The sequence below is a fragment of the Poecilia reticulata genome, chromosome 3, assembly GCF_904066995.2.
Source record: "Poecilia reticulata chromosome 3, P_reticulata-male-v2, whole genome shotgun sequence".
In the NCBI taxonomy this organism is placed as follows: Eukaryota; Metazoa; Chordata; class Actinopteri; order Cyprinodontiformes; family Poeciliidae; genus Poecilia; species Poecilia reticulata.
The window spans coordinates 5,329,234-5,345,834 of NC_088832.1; the positions used below are offsets into that span (position 1 = coordinate 5,329,234).

Consider the following 16,601-nt stretch of genomic DNA (forward strand, 5'->3'; position numbering starts at 1 on the left):
AAGATATGTGATTATGAATAAATAAGCCCAAAGTAATTAATGAGGACCAATGATTGGACCAGCGATAATTAAATCAGCCGTGTTTTTCAATTTGCATGATTAAGATGTTAGTTAACGCCGTGTTGTATCCACACGTTACAGGTTGTTCATTCTCAAAATGTCAACATATCAAAATTCTCAACACTGCACTTAATTATCTCCAGGAGCCTTAAAACTATCAGCTAAATCAATTAACTTTAATCTGCAACCAATTAAAGTGTGACTTTTAGGAATGCTAATGTGCCACATGTTGTACTTAGACCGCGGTCGGCTTGAACGCGTGGCTGCCGCCGAAACGCCGGCGACTTGGAGTGGGTTCAACCTCCTTCATGCACACCGCCTAGAAAAGAGGAAAGTACAGACTTTTGAAGCATCGGGGATATATTTTAAAAAGAATTTTCTCATATTTTACATGAATTCCGGCGTGACTTATTCAACGTTTCACGATTCCACAGGGGGTCAGAGGCGATTAGCATATTTTTGACTTTTTAAACAATTGAGAGTAGCTCTGAAAGGGACTTTTAAGGAACGGCAGGAATTTAGCCAGAAGAGGCAGAAAGGAAGGAACCAGCTCAGGCTCTCCTGGCTAATAATATGATGTCAAATGAAGAGGGCAGCACTCGACAATGAACAACAAGCTTTTCATGTCTACCTGCCACATGCATATCAAACACAGCACTTTGCCTGAGATGCTGTTTAAATATTATGTTGACCAAGACAGCAGAACAAGGTTGATCGGAGGATGTATGTAGAGGAGGTAAAAAAAAAAAAATGTTTCAAAGCTTCCATAGTCATACCTTTATCTAACAGACCAAAGCAAAGCTCAGGCTGCATTGTGCTATAACTCACTGATAGTGTCATTTTAACCTTTCTGGTGCCCTACAGATTGTGGAAATAGCCCGGACATTAGTAAAACACGTTTGAGGCTCGAGGGGAACCACGGTGGTGTAAATCTCTGGATCACCTGGGAAATTGTGGGAGGGGAAGTGAATGAGCGCCGGTCCCAGCGGTCCCCTGTCCTTTTAAAGCCGTGGCGCAAGGTTTCCTTTTTATTCTTTGGTTTTAGACGATGAAGTTCCACCTTATATTTAAGATGTGTTTCCATTCTTATATGCTGATGTCTTCATAACTGAGGTGAACTTCAGGGATTGTGACAATGTTAATCTTTGTTGTATTTTTCAAAAGAAATTGTAATTTTTATTTATGTAGGTACTTTTACTTGGTGTGTTTCTGATTTGGATGAATGTCCAGGGTGGCATGACTTTGTGGGTGGCACAAAAAAACTCAACTCAATAAAAGATTATTTTTTAAAAATCAGTTGTGTTCATTTGACTTTTATTTAAACTGTAGGGGAATATTTAGAGTCACGTGTGTTGAGCACATAAATTTAAATGATAAATTGCAGGTGACGTGTCATTGGGAAATTATAACTTTGGTACATTCAATTAGCTCATGTTGAAGCAGGATATTATAGCTCTAATACAGACACTTGAGACAGTAAGAAGGTCATTGGTGAGTAAAGTATGAGTTACACAACAACCATATAACCTTGACGACATGTTGGGTTTTACTGTACTGCTCTGTAAGCAACCAATCCTCAACATCAGACAGGAACTGAGTCTTAAATGACTCAGAATTGGGGAACAAATATCCTGATGGGGATATTGGTGGCATGATTTTGGCCTAATCTTTTCCCCCTGCACCTCTTCATCTAAAAACAGAAATAAAACAAATTTTGGGTTATTTATAAGATATTATTGTCGGTGTTGACTGTTGAAAGTTTTCTCTGATATTTAAGGTTTTGGATAAAGTGTACACTCAGAATTGCAGGGGTGAACCTCGGTGACAAGTGTTACCAATTGACTTATTATTGTAGTGTATTAGTTTCTCAATATAAAATCATCTATTTTTGTCAAAGATAGAGTTATAGAAGCTCAAGCTTCCATTATTTTGTCCTTCAGATAATATTTGTAAAAAAATATATTTATTTCCTTCCATATTTTACCTATAGTAGCTGAAAAATGTAAATCTTTCTCAGGTATGTATTTTTAAGCCGTCATAAAAGTGGTTTGTCATGGATTTATCCTTTTTTTTTTTTTGCCATGAAGTTTCATCTCCATTGACATTATGAATTAGAATTGTGCATAGATTTTTGGATATACTTCATCTCTAGCAAACTTTCCCTGTATATAAAAAATACTAGGGTTTCAACTGAAGAACCTGACAAAGGCCAGATGGCTTATATGCTAAACCTTTCAGATCATCTGCTCATTTATCCATTTGCACTGCCCACATAAACCAGCGCTATTCCAAATGCTTCAAAAGAGCTGCTAACATTGTTGAAATTCCGCTTTCAACAACGGTAATTATTAAGATATTTGATAGATGATTCTGTTTGGACACGGTGAGAGGAGCACAACAGGTTATAGATTGTTAGACAAGAACGATTTAGAGTGTTTAGAAGCGATTGTGAAGAGTTGGTTTTTAGCCTACACCTGATGCTGCACGCTGAGCCGCGGCCTAATGAAACGAATCAAACAAAAACAGCACTGGAGAGAGAGAGACGTATAAAACTAAAGTTTCTCAAAAAATAAGGGTATTTACAGACCTTTGGCTTTGATGCGCATAATAATTTCAAAATGTTGTTGCAATGAAAGTCATATATTACAAGGAAACATTGAACATAGTGAAGGTTAGATCATGGTGTGGGCTTACTGTGCTACAGTTTGTAATTGAGGCCACTTGAAGAAAATAATATCAGATATCTCTAGAAAAACTGTAAATATATTCTGAAAGGGTTTTATATGATGGCAAGCTACAACACCATCCTCTGTCAATAGAAAGTGATGTAGCACCCACTGCTGATGGATGGCTAAAGTAGCAAGTTAATTAGCACCGCATGTGATGATCAGTCAGGTCAAATAAAGTTCAGAGAACATTGGGACCTATGTTTTAGTCACATTGAAAATACAGTGAAGGACTACACTTGGTGTTATTAAGTATTCAGCTTCCTTTTTTACTTCATTTATTCCTAATGTTGCATTGTCCACAGCCACCTGATGGCAGTCATTATGGTGGATCGAGCTCATTAATTTAGAATGGCTAAAAAGCAGTTTCAGTCGTGAAACTACTTTGCAGCTGTCACTTATGAGAAATAATGGACACCCTCCAGCCAATCAAAAACTACTATGCACTCAGAGTGCGAAGTATTGTGACTTAATCCTCACCAAGATGGAAATTCCTGAAACAGGACCAGACTTGCTCTGTTATTAAAATGCAGCTCAGTGCCATTTGTCAAAGGTTAGAGAGCACAGCACTTTCATTAAGGGTGCCAACTAACAATATAAGAAAAAAAAGTTGTACTATAAGGGACTTGATGGGGTTATATCAAAGGATATTTCATGATACAATTTTTGAATGGATATTATTTTCTCAATAAGTTGCATCTTCATAGAGCTAAATATTAGCTCAACTAAGGTTGAGTTTAGAAAACTCAAAATTGTTTTTTAACAAACAATTCTAACATTCAACCATATGAAAAATCTGTCTGCCTCTCTCTCTCTCTCTCTCTCTATCTATCTATCTATCTATCTATCTATCTATCTATCTATCTATCTATCTATCTATCTATCTATCTATCTATCTATCTATCTATCTATCTATCTATCTATCTATCTATCTATCTATCTATCTATCTATCTATCTATCTATCATGAACCACTAGGAGGTGGTAATGCACACCTGTAGATTTGTTGCCTACCGCCAAGACGAAGAAGACATACAATATGGCGGACGCTATGACGTATATCGGCGACGGATCGACGCACTCCATGAGACATCTACGTATATTTATTTCTATTATACACCTGCGCTTTCTGTAGGATTTGAGCAAAGGGACAAACAATGGTGAGTATAAACAAAGAAATAAAAACAAAGAAGTAACTTACCAGAAATGTCCCTTTTAACTAAAGGAAATTTGCCTTTTAAATTTACCAAATATTTCAACAGTGTTAGTTTTATAAATCATAAATTTATGGATGTAAACTGCAACATAGTGCTACCATAAAACAAAACCGGGATGTTATGTGAAGCAAAGTTCCAACAGCTGTGTTTAAGCTGAAGTTATATGGCCAGGTCTCTAATAAATATGGAATAAATTAGAAATATGTTTAAGGGAAAATGTATTTCTCTTAAAAATATTTGAACTAGTGGAGTTTGGGGCAGAACAGCAGGGTTTAAAAATGAGCCTGAGAAGAAGAGTTAACAAATTAAAGCCAAACAAAACCGGCTAAGTCATGCACCAACTCTCCCTGACTGTGTTAGTAACTTGTGGACATGTGAGTCTGTGGTTCGCCCTGCAACAGCTCTGTGATTAATACCTCTGACAAAGCGGTAACTAATGATCGATTGAGAATGCTTGGCTTCTAAAGACCATTTCCCCTTCACTTACTTTGTCTTTTTCAAAGCCGTCTGATATTTTGATCACTGGCAGGGGCCACGTCAGTGGAATTAATCTCTAATTTAAAGCGTGAACCATCTCGTTGGCACAAAAGTCTCTGCACAGAAGGAGATTTTTTTTTTAAAGGATTTATTAATTCTGAATTCACTTGCTACCGATGGGGCATTTACCCAGAACATGTCCTGACTTCAGCAATCAGTACAATAAAGGTAAAAATATTGCTAGGTTGTGTTAGGTTCTTAATGTATATCTGCAATGCTTCATTTCTTCCACAGTTTATGCTCCAGCCTTATTTCAAGTGTTGTGTGCATTTGTTAGAAATAGTAATCCAACAAATGACCTTTATGGAAGTATTTACAGTCTTTGCTTAATACTTTGTTGGCAGCAATTCAAGCCGGCAGTACTTTAAAATATAAACCCACCAGCTTAGCTCACCTATCTTTAGGCAGTTTGACCTGCTCCTATTTACACTTCTGCAGCTCCATCAGGTTGAATGGAGACATCTGTCAGCCATTTTTAAATTTCTCCAGAGTCATTCAATCATGTTCAAGTCTGAACTCTAGTTTGGTTACTCAGTGGTTCTGAAGCCACTCTAGATACCTTGACCATGAGCATTGGGTCATCATCCTAATGAAAAGTGAACCGTCACTCCAGTCTGAAGTCCAGATGCTATGGAGCAGTTTTTCATCCAGGATGTCTCTGGACATTGCTGCATTCATCTTTTCTTCTTTCCTGACTAGTCCACCACTTCCTGCTGCTCGGCTCATCAGATCAGAGAATCTTGTTCCTCCTGCTCTAAGAGTCCTTCAGGAGCTTTTAGGTACCTTCTGGAAGGTTCTTGTTCTGACAGAGTGACCATCGGTTTCTTGGTCTCCTCCCTGAGTAGGACCTTTTGCTCCCAGTCCCTCAGTTTAGGTCAGTGGCTTCCAACCAAACTTCTTCCATTGACCAATGACCTTCGTCATTGGTCAAATGTTTCTGGAACCGTCAGAAATATGTCTGGAACCTTCCACAGATTGGTACCCCAAGACAGTCCTGTTTTGGACGACTACAGACAATTCCTTTGGTTCCTTCTGGGTGTTTTACCTTTGACCTGCTGTCAGCTGTAGAACCTCAAGCAGGCAGACGTGTACCTTTCCCAATAAAGTCCAATTAACTGAATTTATGACAAGTGGATATCATTGAAGCTGTAGAAACATCGGAAGGATTATCTGTGTGAACAGTTCAGTTTAGAGCGACTTGTTTTCTGTTTTTAGTAAATTAGCAAAACACTCAAACTCTTATTCACAATGGGGTGTATTTGTGTAAAGAATGTCGAGGAAAGACTGCAACATAAGATAATGTGTGAAAAGTGAAGCAGCTGTGAATACGTTCCAGATGCTCGGTACAAATGTGTGGGAGGCTGCATGCAAGCAATACCAGCTTTGGTTGCTCCAACATGCTTCTTCGTTTACTTCGATTCGAGATCAGCGGCGATCCCTGAGCAGTTACTTTATCTTACTTATTTATTGTTTTGTTAAATAACACATTTGTGTCCATCCACGCATATCCGACATGCTCCGCGCGTCCGTCAATGAAGACTTCATCCATATGGAGAAAGAGCAACATGGCTCAACATTTACAGCCTCATGCATTATGCAGCGGGGGCTTTTAAGAAAGATGATTGGAGAATTCCCATCTGACACGCAGCTGCGGCATCAAAGCAGGAGTGGGAGGAGAATTAAATCGTACAGAAATAAATAATGGTTGACTTGATGTCTTTGCTAATTAGGATTTCTGGCATTTGGGTCAAAAGGCCTCCAGGAGGAAAATGGAAAAAAAAAAGAAAGCCTCTGAGGAACAGGTCTGGGGTTTTAAGGTGGTGAAGCACAACAACACACTGTGTTCTCTGACAAAGTCTTTTATAATAAGCATTTAAAATGAAATCACATACAGCACCTTGTGGAATCCTACACTTTGAAATCTTTTAACGTCTTGTCACGTTAGCATGTTGTGGCACCCAAACAGTATCAGATCATTTTTAAGTGGAAGTAGAAGTTTTACGGATGCATTCTTTTTACAAAGAGTGACATATTAAGCGTCGAGCCCGCTTTGCTCCTGATGCCTACATAAAGTCTTATGACAGCAGTTGTGTGAAGGCCTCACAGCTCAGGTCTGCAGCCTTTACAACCTAAAGATCCATTTTTGCTGTCAGGCCAGCCAAATAAAACTCGTTTAGAGCCACAAATGTTGCATGCCTTTCTGAAAAGGAAAGAAAAAATCCTCTATGAAATACGGTGTCATTTAATTTCAAATTTTAGGATTTAAAATAAAGATTAGCATCAAATTTTGCAAAGAACATAGATTGATGGAAATAATGTAAAAAAACAGATTCAAGAGAAATGGGTCTTAAAACATGCTTTTAATGTCATTCTTTGCGGAAAATCCATGTTATATCTAACAGTTGTTGATTCTTCATAAGTTTTAGCCAAAGTAATTTAGAGACCTGAACAGATTATTAATCAGAAAAGCAGCACCAGTGAAACTCTGGAGGAGCTGCAAAGATGCAGCCACTCAGGTGGGAGAATCTGTCGACCGGACGGCTACTGGTTTAGCCCAAAAAGATCAACATTTTTAACACCCTTGCTGTTAAACATGGAAGTGGCAGCATCATGCAAAGGGGATGGTAATTTTCTGAAAGCAGGGTAAGGGATCTGGTTGGAGATAAATTTCAAACGATATTGTAAGAAAAACTTGTTAGAGGCAATAGAACAGTTGACAATGAATGGTTTCTAACCCACCACAAATCTGGAACAGAGCAGTAATATGTTAATATTTGAAATATTTTTTAGCTTCAGATGCATCATTTGCCACAAATGGACAAAGGATGCTGCCATTGCATTTTAGGCTATAAAATGTTTATTTTTTTTATCTTAAAAAAATCTAATTATTTGTTTATTTTATTTTTTTCTTTATGTATTTTTCATGTTGCACAAAATACGCTTAAGTGGGAGATATGAAAAATCTGCAGAATGTGTCCATTCTGCCGCATTAACCCAATTAATCGATTAATCATCAGAATAATCGATTACTAAAATAATCGTTAGAAGCAGCCCTGCTCCGGATGCAAAGACCGAAGCTGCTGTAAAGCCAAAACACTTGCTATGGCAGCTGCAGTGAAACGTGATTCTACAAAGTATTGACTTAGAATACAAATGCACACCACACTTTTCAGATTATAATATGAAAACCCTGTATCACTTTTCTTCCACATAACAATTATGATCCACCTTGGTCTGTCATATATATATATATATATATATATATATATATATATATATATATATATATATATATATATATATATATATAATTTATTTATTTATTTATTTATTTATTTTTGAAGTTTGGGGGTTTTAATGTGACAAACTGAAAAAGATTTAAGCATCTCAATGTAATATTTCCCCCTCTCACCCCCGCGGTGAGACTCCACTGCTGCCGAGTAGCCACACAGACACTAGAGGGCTCCCTCTATGGGCAGCTAAATGATCCCCCTCTGCCGTCATTCACACGTACACACACTGCCGCACTCACACACTGTTAATTCATCCCCGCAATGATGAGCCATGACCTTTTCACTAACGGTCTTAATAAGAGCCTCACCCCCCCCCCCCCCACACACACACTACTTCTCTTTTGCTAGCCAATAATTCGTTTCTTTCTGTTTTATTTAATGTATGTGAAGAGTTTTTCCTGTTTAAATGCAGAAAAAAGGTGCAAACATTATGTTAAACCCGGAAGGACAGAGGAATTCTTCTCTTTCCCTCTCAGCCTCCACCGCGTGTCCATCTGGTCGCTCGTGAACCCGATCAGATCAGATGACTGGAAATTAACAGCCGCGCGCGGCTTTCTGCGTGTCAGAAAACTCACGCGCAGTGAAAACCGTAAAAAAAAAAAAGAGTAACAGTCAAGATAAAAACGTATATAATTTTAAAATATCTACAGCTGACTCTTTGAACGTGAGACGCCAACCTTCCTTTATTATTATAATAATAATTATTAATATTATTATTATTACTCTGCCTCCGTGGCCGGTGCTGAAGTGCCTAACGTTCGTTCATTTGCGCGCCTGTTGACCCGACTCCTCATCAACCCAATGAGCGCAGCGGAGGGAGGTTTCTCCCCCTCTCTGCTCCTCTCCTCTCCTCTCCTCCTCTCCTCCTCCAGCGTGCAGCTCTCTCCTCCACATCCTCCTCACTTCCCCAGTCGGCCAGCCAGCCTGTCGGAGCTTCTCTAACTGCGCGCAACCAACACCGTGTCGCTCCGCATTGACAAACTGCAGGACGGATGTTTTTTATTTCTTTTTCTCTTTTTTTTGTTGTTGTCGGTCAGTCGCTTGTTTTGCACATTTTGTTTTTTGTTTTTTGTTTTTTTACCTCGGAGGGAAAACCCTAATGGAGTTTTTGGCGTTTTTTGGAAGGCAAAACGCTAAAATAATGCAGCAGCGGGAAAGGATCCGAGTCTCACGAGTAAGTACAACCGAGCCACCGTTGCATTAAAAAGCGAAGCCCGTCAGGTAGGCGACTGACACCTTAATACACGGTGAGGCTGAAGAAGACTTCCCTTCTCCTCTTATCTGAGCTCGTTTGAGAGAATCCGTCCCCAAACCCAGCAGGTCTGCAGAAAGGTCTGCAACTTAGCTTATCTTTTTTTTGTTTCTCCCCTCAACTCCTTCCTGCGCCTGTCATGCATGCCGGCTGCGTGTTTATGATTCCCCCGCAAATCGGACCGCTTGTGCGCTCCAGTCGCACAGCTGATGCGCAAAGACGGACTCAAACTTCAGAGAGAGTGAGAGAGAGCGCTGTTAGATGGAACAGATTCAAGCTGGCGCCTCGTACTTTATGGATTTGATTTAGAAACGGCAGCAATAATGAAAAAAAAATAAAAAAATCAAGCTTGTGCGTTTTCCCACCTTGGACAGCTCCTCTGGCTGCTGCCCGGCGCTCCGTTGGCGCCTGAGCCCAACACGCGGCTGCCGTCCGCCGGGGAGCTGTCCCTCTGTCTCGTGGTGCTGAAATGCACGCTCAGGTTCAAACCGAAGTGGATGCAAGACGTAGAAAAACGCAGTGCAGATTGCATTTAAATATTTGTTTGTAAAATCTTGACTTAGGAGAATTTTTGTATATATATATATATATATTTTGTAATATGTAATTTTTGGTCTCCATGTCACAATATACACTTCAGTACTGTTGCTTTGGGCTTCAAATATTTGTCATTGGAAATGCAGTAGCCTTACATTATAGGGGCTGTAAAAGTTCCTGGGAACTGGAAATAGTCTGCTGGGCTCAGTGATCATCTGCATTAGTTTTTGGTCTTTATTCCTGTCTAATGAAATCACACCCAGCTGGTAAAAGCTAAACCTTTAAGAGAAGAACTCCAGCTTTGCTTTATGAGATTGTCACAAAAGAGAATTTGCTTCGAAAATATTCAAAAACATCAACTTTGTGTTCATGCTTATCATGAAAGAACACTTCTTTTGTGATATTCCATATCTGCTTCAGTAGGTATACATTCCTCTCAGCACCCTTTTCTTGGGGGGGGGGCAATAATCTCATCGAGTTTCTTTTGATATCGGAGGGCTGCAGTCCTGTTGAAATCGCTCATCTGCCTCACCTTGGAACTTAAAGAGCAGGGGAGGAGGAGGAGGGAGCATCTGAGGAATCTGCCTGCAGTGTGTGAATGTGCTCAACCTGTCACAACATCAATCACACGGAAACACGAGAGTCCTCAAAATCTGACCGGGATAATCCCCCCAGAACGACAGATTACAAACGTAGCAATCAGATATTGCGAGGGGGGGCAGGGGGTAGAGACTCTCGGAGTACGGTTGTTCTTGTTCTAGGCAGGATAAGGTGAAAAATTAGATGAGGATGTTGGGTCAGGGCCGCTGTTGTTCCTTACAGCTCCCCCCTCCCAAACACCTTTCCACTCCCTTTAGCTATACTGTCACACATAACTCGTTCAGATGTTTCGTTGACTTCCTTGCGACCCTCCATGAGTCCGAAGAGACTAACAAATTCTGATTGCTCCCTTTCAGTTCTTCCCCTTGGAGTAACGGCCAATGGACGCCACGCAGAGAGCCTCACCCCCCCTTGCCAACTGCTATGGAGGCACGCCAAGCCACGCCGGTGACCTTTATCGCACCATGAATGCAAGCTCTGCCGCTCTAAGAGGACACAAGTAACCTTTTCTTGTTATCTAAGAAGGAGCTGTTGATCTGAAGAGAGAGGAGGGGGGAGGCGGGGCAAGAGGTGGAGAGAGGAGGAGGAGAAGAAGAAGAGTCCAGTAAAACAAACAGTCAAACAAGCAAAAAAAAAACAAAAAACAGGCAGCGACAGGATGCCAAAGAGGTCCGAGGAGATGCTGGTGGATCTGTGGATGTCCTTGCTGCTGGTGTGGATTACTTGTGTCCCCTCCATTTCCACGACCCCCATTGGGGGCCAATCCAGAACAGCACAAACCGGAGGGTCGGCGGCGGCGGCAAGCGGTCTTGGCGAAGGACAAAGATTACTGAGCCGCGCCAAGAGAGGATGGGTTTGGAATCAAATGTTTGTGCTGGAGGAATTCTCTGGACGGGATCCAATCCTGGTTGGCAGGGTGAGTGTTTGTGATTGTCAGCGTTATATTAAGCTTGCTTATCGTGTGCAAACATTAATTCGGCCCGTCTGAATGGGTCCGTCTTCCTCCTTGTTTCGCTCTCTTCCCAATGGGCAGTGGGAGGGCTCAGGGTGTCGGAGAGGGGAGAGGGAGGGGGAGACGGAGATTTGAGGACGGAAGCCGAGAGAGGACAGGGGAGGGCAGGGGTCTATACGGACACAATATAATCTACATTCAGGCAATATTTTCACTTTTTTTTTCTGTTTTTTTTTTTTTTTTAGCTTATGCCTTTGTGTGCCCTTGAAGCAGATTTCTAGTTCTTCCCACAGTTTCTGTAGGAAGAGCCTTCTCTCTTCCCGCTTTGCCACATGAAGGCATGTGTTACAGATTATGCATGGCACAGGAAGCACGTAGGGTAGGTTCCATTTTCCATCCTGCAGCTCGGGGCCACCTGCTCCCCCCGGCCCTGCGTCGAGGTGGAAGGCTGCTAGCCGGCCCAGCCAAAGCAGCTTGTTCACAGCTCTTTGCTGACTTTCACCTGGGGAGAGTCAGCCTGGCATCCTCCCTTCCCTCCCACCCGACAGTATCATCCAGCCACTCTGGCATGAGCAGGGACACAGGCCACCGGGCGCAATATTTGATCTCGCTTGGTAATAGCCTTTTGCAAACAGTTTACCAGAATCTCAAATTGGACTGCAAGCTTGTATCCCCAATGTTGCTTATGACTCACTGGCCAAGTAACTACTGTAAGCATCGTCCTGTGTTCCAAACCTTGTCATATGGCCTCATCTATTAAAGATTGGCCACCACATGGGGTTTGCACCTGTGTTTTCGGAATATCGTGCAAACGTGACACAAAAATGCTGTTAAGTGATGCATTAATTTTTCAGTCGAGTCATTTAGGCAAGCCTCCGCAGGATTCGACAATGGCTGCTCATTAGGATGCAGGAGGAAACAAACACTCACAGGGGCCACGGGGTCCGCACGTGAGCTTGGAACGCGAGGTTTCCGCCGCAGCTGTGGGATCCTGAGCGTCAAAAGCTCAGAATATCACCTGACAAACTTACATAATCATGGTTTTTATTCTGTATTTTTTTCTATAAAAAAGAACGAAAAAAAGAGAGAGAGACAAGAATTTGTGATTAACTGAGTTGGAAATGTTCTACAGGGAATAGCAGGTACAAAAACACTACAGTCCATATGGTGAGGGATGCGCTCTGTCAAGGCCTCTGCTAATGCAACGGAAACTTGACTGTAGGGCAGGTTAGTCACAGGTACCTTCCTGATGAAGGACAGTGCGAGGACCGGGTGCAGAACGGAGGGGTGCTGGGGGAGGGTGAGCGAGAGCTAGCCCTTTTGCAAAGCGCTGATGATGGGTTGCGTTCACTGCAAGGTTAAGTGCTCATGAGTGTGGCTGGCAGAGCCGAGATAAGTTAGACCAAGATGGCACCGCATCGGTTCAGGACTATAAATCTCCCTCTCCCTTTTCTGTACCTCTGTCTCCTTTTCTTTCCACTTTTTTTTCCTCCCCGTGTTTCTCACGCTTAATTAAAAGATGAATCAAATGGGTGGGAGGTGGGATTCAAATGGGCCGTATAGCTCTTTGGGTGTTTAGCTAGATTTCCTCAGCAGCGTCTGCCGCAGACGATTATCAAGGAAGTCGAGGCAGAGGTTGGACTCCTTCCATCCCGGAGTTTGTTTATAGCCACTGAACTCCGAGCCTTAATTCGACTCTTTCTCCCTAATCCGCGCCCGTGACCCGACTCCTCTCACCTACGCCGACGAAGTGAACCAGAGAAAGAGACGATGTTTGTGAGGAAGAGATCATCATCCCATTGATTTTCTTTTTTTTTTTTTTTTTTTTTTATACAAGGGTTCCCATCTGCTGTGTTTTCTCTCACCACAGAGCATTAGTATAAAGACAGGAGAGCTGTAGATAGGGGGAAACTGAAGGGGGCGAGGTATGGAAGACAGAGACGGACAACTACGAACCATGACAGTACCCCTCTCTCACGGCAGCACCACCACCGCTGGCCCCAAGCCCTCGTTTTTCCCTTTTCACTTTTCTTCTTCAGCGCACCGTTTCCTGACATTGTGATTCAGTGAGCGACGTGCTCGTCAGCCCCCGTCAGTCCCGTTGGCGTCGGTCGAGGCAGACATGCAGTACCTGTTAAAGTGAAGCCGGGGAGACAGCTGTGAAAGCTTGTTGCTCGGCTGTAGCTTAAAATGAACACAGAGTTGGAGGGGATTTTAAGGATTACTCATCATGAGCCAAAGGTGCTTCAGAAATATCCCATCATTAAGAACAGAAATAGGCAAATGTGGGAAAGCAGACAGACTCAGTCTTCCAGAAGCAAGAAGGAAGCATGCATGCGACTGGAGCAGACAGAGAGCCCATAAGCAGCAGCTGCACAGGCTCAAGGATTTGGAGAGCCAGAATTTTTGCTCCATCAATGTTGTCTCAGTAAAAAAAACTGATAAAAGGTCAGCAGCATACAGTTTGCTTTAATGCATTAATGGTGATCTATATCGCAAATGCTGAAAAATCTGATTTCTTTCTCTCCATTGAAGGCATCAAAACTCCCACTGTTTTCAGTGTGTAAGCACATCAACCTACAGCCTGTCCTCTGATGTATTTAAATTTGATAATCGGATAGAGGTTAGCGTCACGCTTCGATGCATGTATGGGAATATTTCTATCATTTGATCTTTTTCTGAACATACAGGACGTATTTGATCTTTTTAATGTGACGTAGTTCTGGAATCGGTCAGAGCAGGAGCTGGTAGGTCAGAGCTTGAAGCCGCTTGGATATTGATACCTGCCGGTAAAACTCTCATCCTTCCTCTCCAAACGCCGATCCACACTAACTTCCAAACACACCGCAGACCCATTCAATTAATTGGAATATTATTGAAAAGTCAGTTTATTTTAGAAACTTTATCACCAGTGAAACACATTACATAGATTAATTGCACACAAATGGATGTTTTCTACCGTTAATTTATGCTAATTGTGATGATTTTCTGCTGACAGTTAATGAATAGATGACATTTAAAAATCAGAATATTACATCAGACCAATAAAAAGAAAAAAAATTTTATGAGATAAATGTGGACTTAATGGAAAGTATGTTTAATACTTGTTTAAAGGTTGTCAAGTTTTAAAAGGCACTTATAATTTGACAACTTTATTGAATATGACTGTATAAGTGGAAAGAAATAAGTTTAGGGTTCTTAAACTTATTTCTGGTTGTCAAACACATCCGTCTTATTTTGTCCCAATTCTTCTTCCCTTAAAGTTTAAAATATGAAGAAAGTATCAAACTGCTGGTGTCATACTAAGGCCCCAACACTCAGTCTGCGGTTCAGAAATGATTTGCTATCATGCGCTTAACACCTAAACCTAATTGTAACCTTGGTGCTTAACTCTAACTTTTAACACATTAAACACAAACTACTTTGAAAAATGGTTAAATCTGAAATTGTTTAATATCCTATGTGGAGAACTTTGCATACCCAAGCTGGAAAGAGTGAATATGAATGAAATTTTGGACTGTAAAGTGCTTTTTAAAGTTTGCAGCAGCATCATATCTACCTGCTGGCTCTGACTTGGTATCACCCGACTCCCAATGAGAATCTCTCAAACTGCTCAGATTCTGATTTTCGTCCAAAAAACAGGAAACAATTTTATCTCCAAGAAACCCCTGGGTCCAGACTCTGCGTCTGATCCGAGCCGCCGGCCTCGTCCTCCTGCCGTTCTGCCTCTCCAGTCAAAAGCTGCTTCAATTATTAAAACATACAACGACACAACTCAATTACACCAGGCCATTAAAGGCAAAACACTGTGTTGGAACAAAAGACAAACAGCGTGCAAATTGCTGCGTTTGCACCAAAGAGATATCCGGATGTGTTCCTCCTTTGTAGTGCCTGGCAGATTGATGGTAGTCTGCACTGAGATTTTTTACATTTTTTTTCTAGACACGACTTCTCTAAACTCCTTTACTTCAGATCATTTAACACGGATCCTGTTTGGTTTGCTAATGATGGATTCCAGGGCTGAAATGGAGTGTAGATGCACTAATCTGACTGATCCTTCATCCCATTGTCCAACGCTTTCATCCGCTGCAGCAGTGTGTGTGTGTGTGTGGGTGTGTGTGTGTGTGTGTGTGGGTGTGTGCGTGTGTGTGTTTTTCCACAAAGAGAATCGGTAATCAACCATTAATATTCATCAGTTCAGACTGAAGTGTGAGATTGCAGGGAGTGACAGTGATGCAAACCAAAAAAAAAAAAGAGTAAAAAGCTTTGATTACTGATTCAGCAAAGAAAATGGATACGTCTGTAAGGGGGGGGGGGGGGGGGGGGGTGATGGCTTTGTCTTTCCTCATATGTGTTCTGAGGAAAAACACATGGGATTTATCGTTTTTAACAAGCTGCTGGAGAGCATTCTCAACAAGACGGAGGAGGGGATAGCATCAGGCTGGAGCGGATCTGGAAGTCTGCTGGGTGCTTTTTTGCTGGAATTAAAGGTGATATTTTATAGACTGCGCTCCCTTAAAAAAAAAAAAAAAAAAAACGAACTCAAGAGGCATTTCTGGGACTGACTTCTTTGAAATGTTTCAGTTTAGTTTTTTTCAATTTACGTGGTGCATTCAGGTGAAACCAATAAAAAGATCTGGGGGAGATTTAATTGGTTCAGTGTGTTGTAAAAGCAGCTGCTCCATGCGCGTGTTTATGTATTTATTGGATTCTGTATCTCATAAAGTAAAATTTTCACAGCTCACATGAGTCGAGGTTTTAATTGCTTTTCGTTTTGTGTTTACCACCTGGCTTTGGACTGTTAATGCACCAGCTTTGTCCAGGGTAGCGTATAAACTCATTTCAGACGTTATTGTTTGATGCTCTCTATGTTTCTCCGTCTGGTTAGCGGTATTGACGTAAACCGAGGGTTAAAAACTAAAACTTCACTTGGTGTCATCTGTGCTGTTGAAAGTTGTTTTAATGACTGGTGTTTTCTCTGGCATAATGCAGCCCAACTGGTCAACTTGTTGCCAGTCAACTTGTCTGTTTTCTGACAGTCATTGCTTGGAGGCCTGAGGAGCACGAACGTTAATGCTGGTTCAAAACTGTGCCGTAATATCTTCATTACTCTACGACTGTTAGCTGATGTCACATTGGTAGACCCCCACAGCAGAACAGGTCAGTTTTTCCTCAATTGATGATCGGCAGGTAAAATACTGAAAAATTTGTCTGTACAAAACCAGAACTGGGATTTAAAAAATTTCAACGCAATTAATTGCAGTTTTCTCTTGTGCGTACAAAAGTCCAGAACCAGAACCTTTGTATTGTATTTCTGGTACGCCTGTAAATCTAATACACATCCGCAAATAGGAGAGATGGACAGCAAAGCCTCTTCTCTTGGTTCGTTTTTGGTTTTTATAAATCGATCTGATTGGACGCTGGAAAA

The 16,601-nt window shown here is 41.4% G+C and overlaps 1 protein-coding gene across 2 annotated transcripts in view; it reads left to right on the top strand.

Moving 5' to 3' along the window:
* The first annotated feature begins 8,252 nt into the window (after nucleotides 1–8,252).
* cdh8 (cadherin 8) overlaps nucleotides 8,253–16,601 on the top strand; it is a 153,541-nt gene continuing 145,192 nt past the window's right edge. Inside the window, exons 1-2 of one of the 2 annotated variants that reach the window (XM_008404881.3) lie at nucleotides 8,253–9,006; nucleotides 10,578–11,137. In XM_008404881.3, coding sequence (XP_008403103.1) covers nucleotides 10,880–11,137 — 258 coding nt within the window. In that variant the 5' untranslated portion in view covers nucleotides 8,253–9,006; nucleotides 10,578–10,879. The remainder of the gene's footprint in view (nucleotides 9,007–10,577; nucleotides 11,138–16,601) is intronic. The other variant, XM_008404880.3, reaches the window with a different exon arrangement.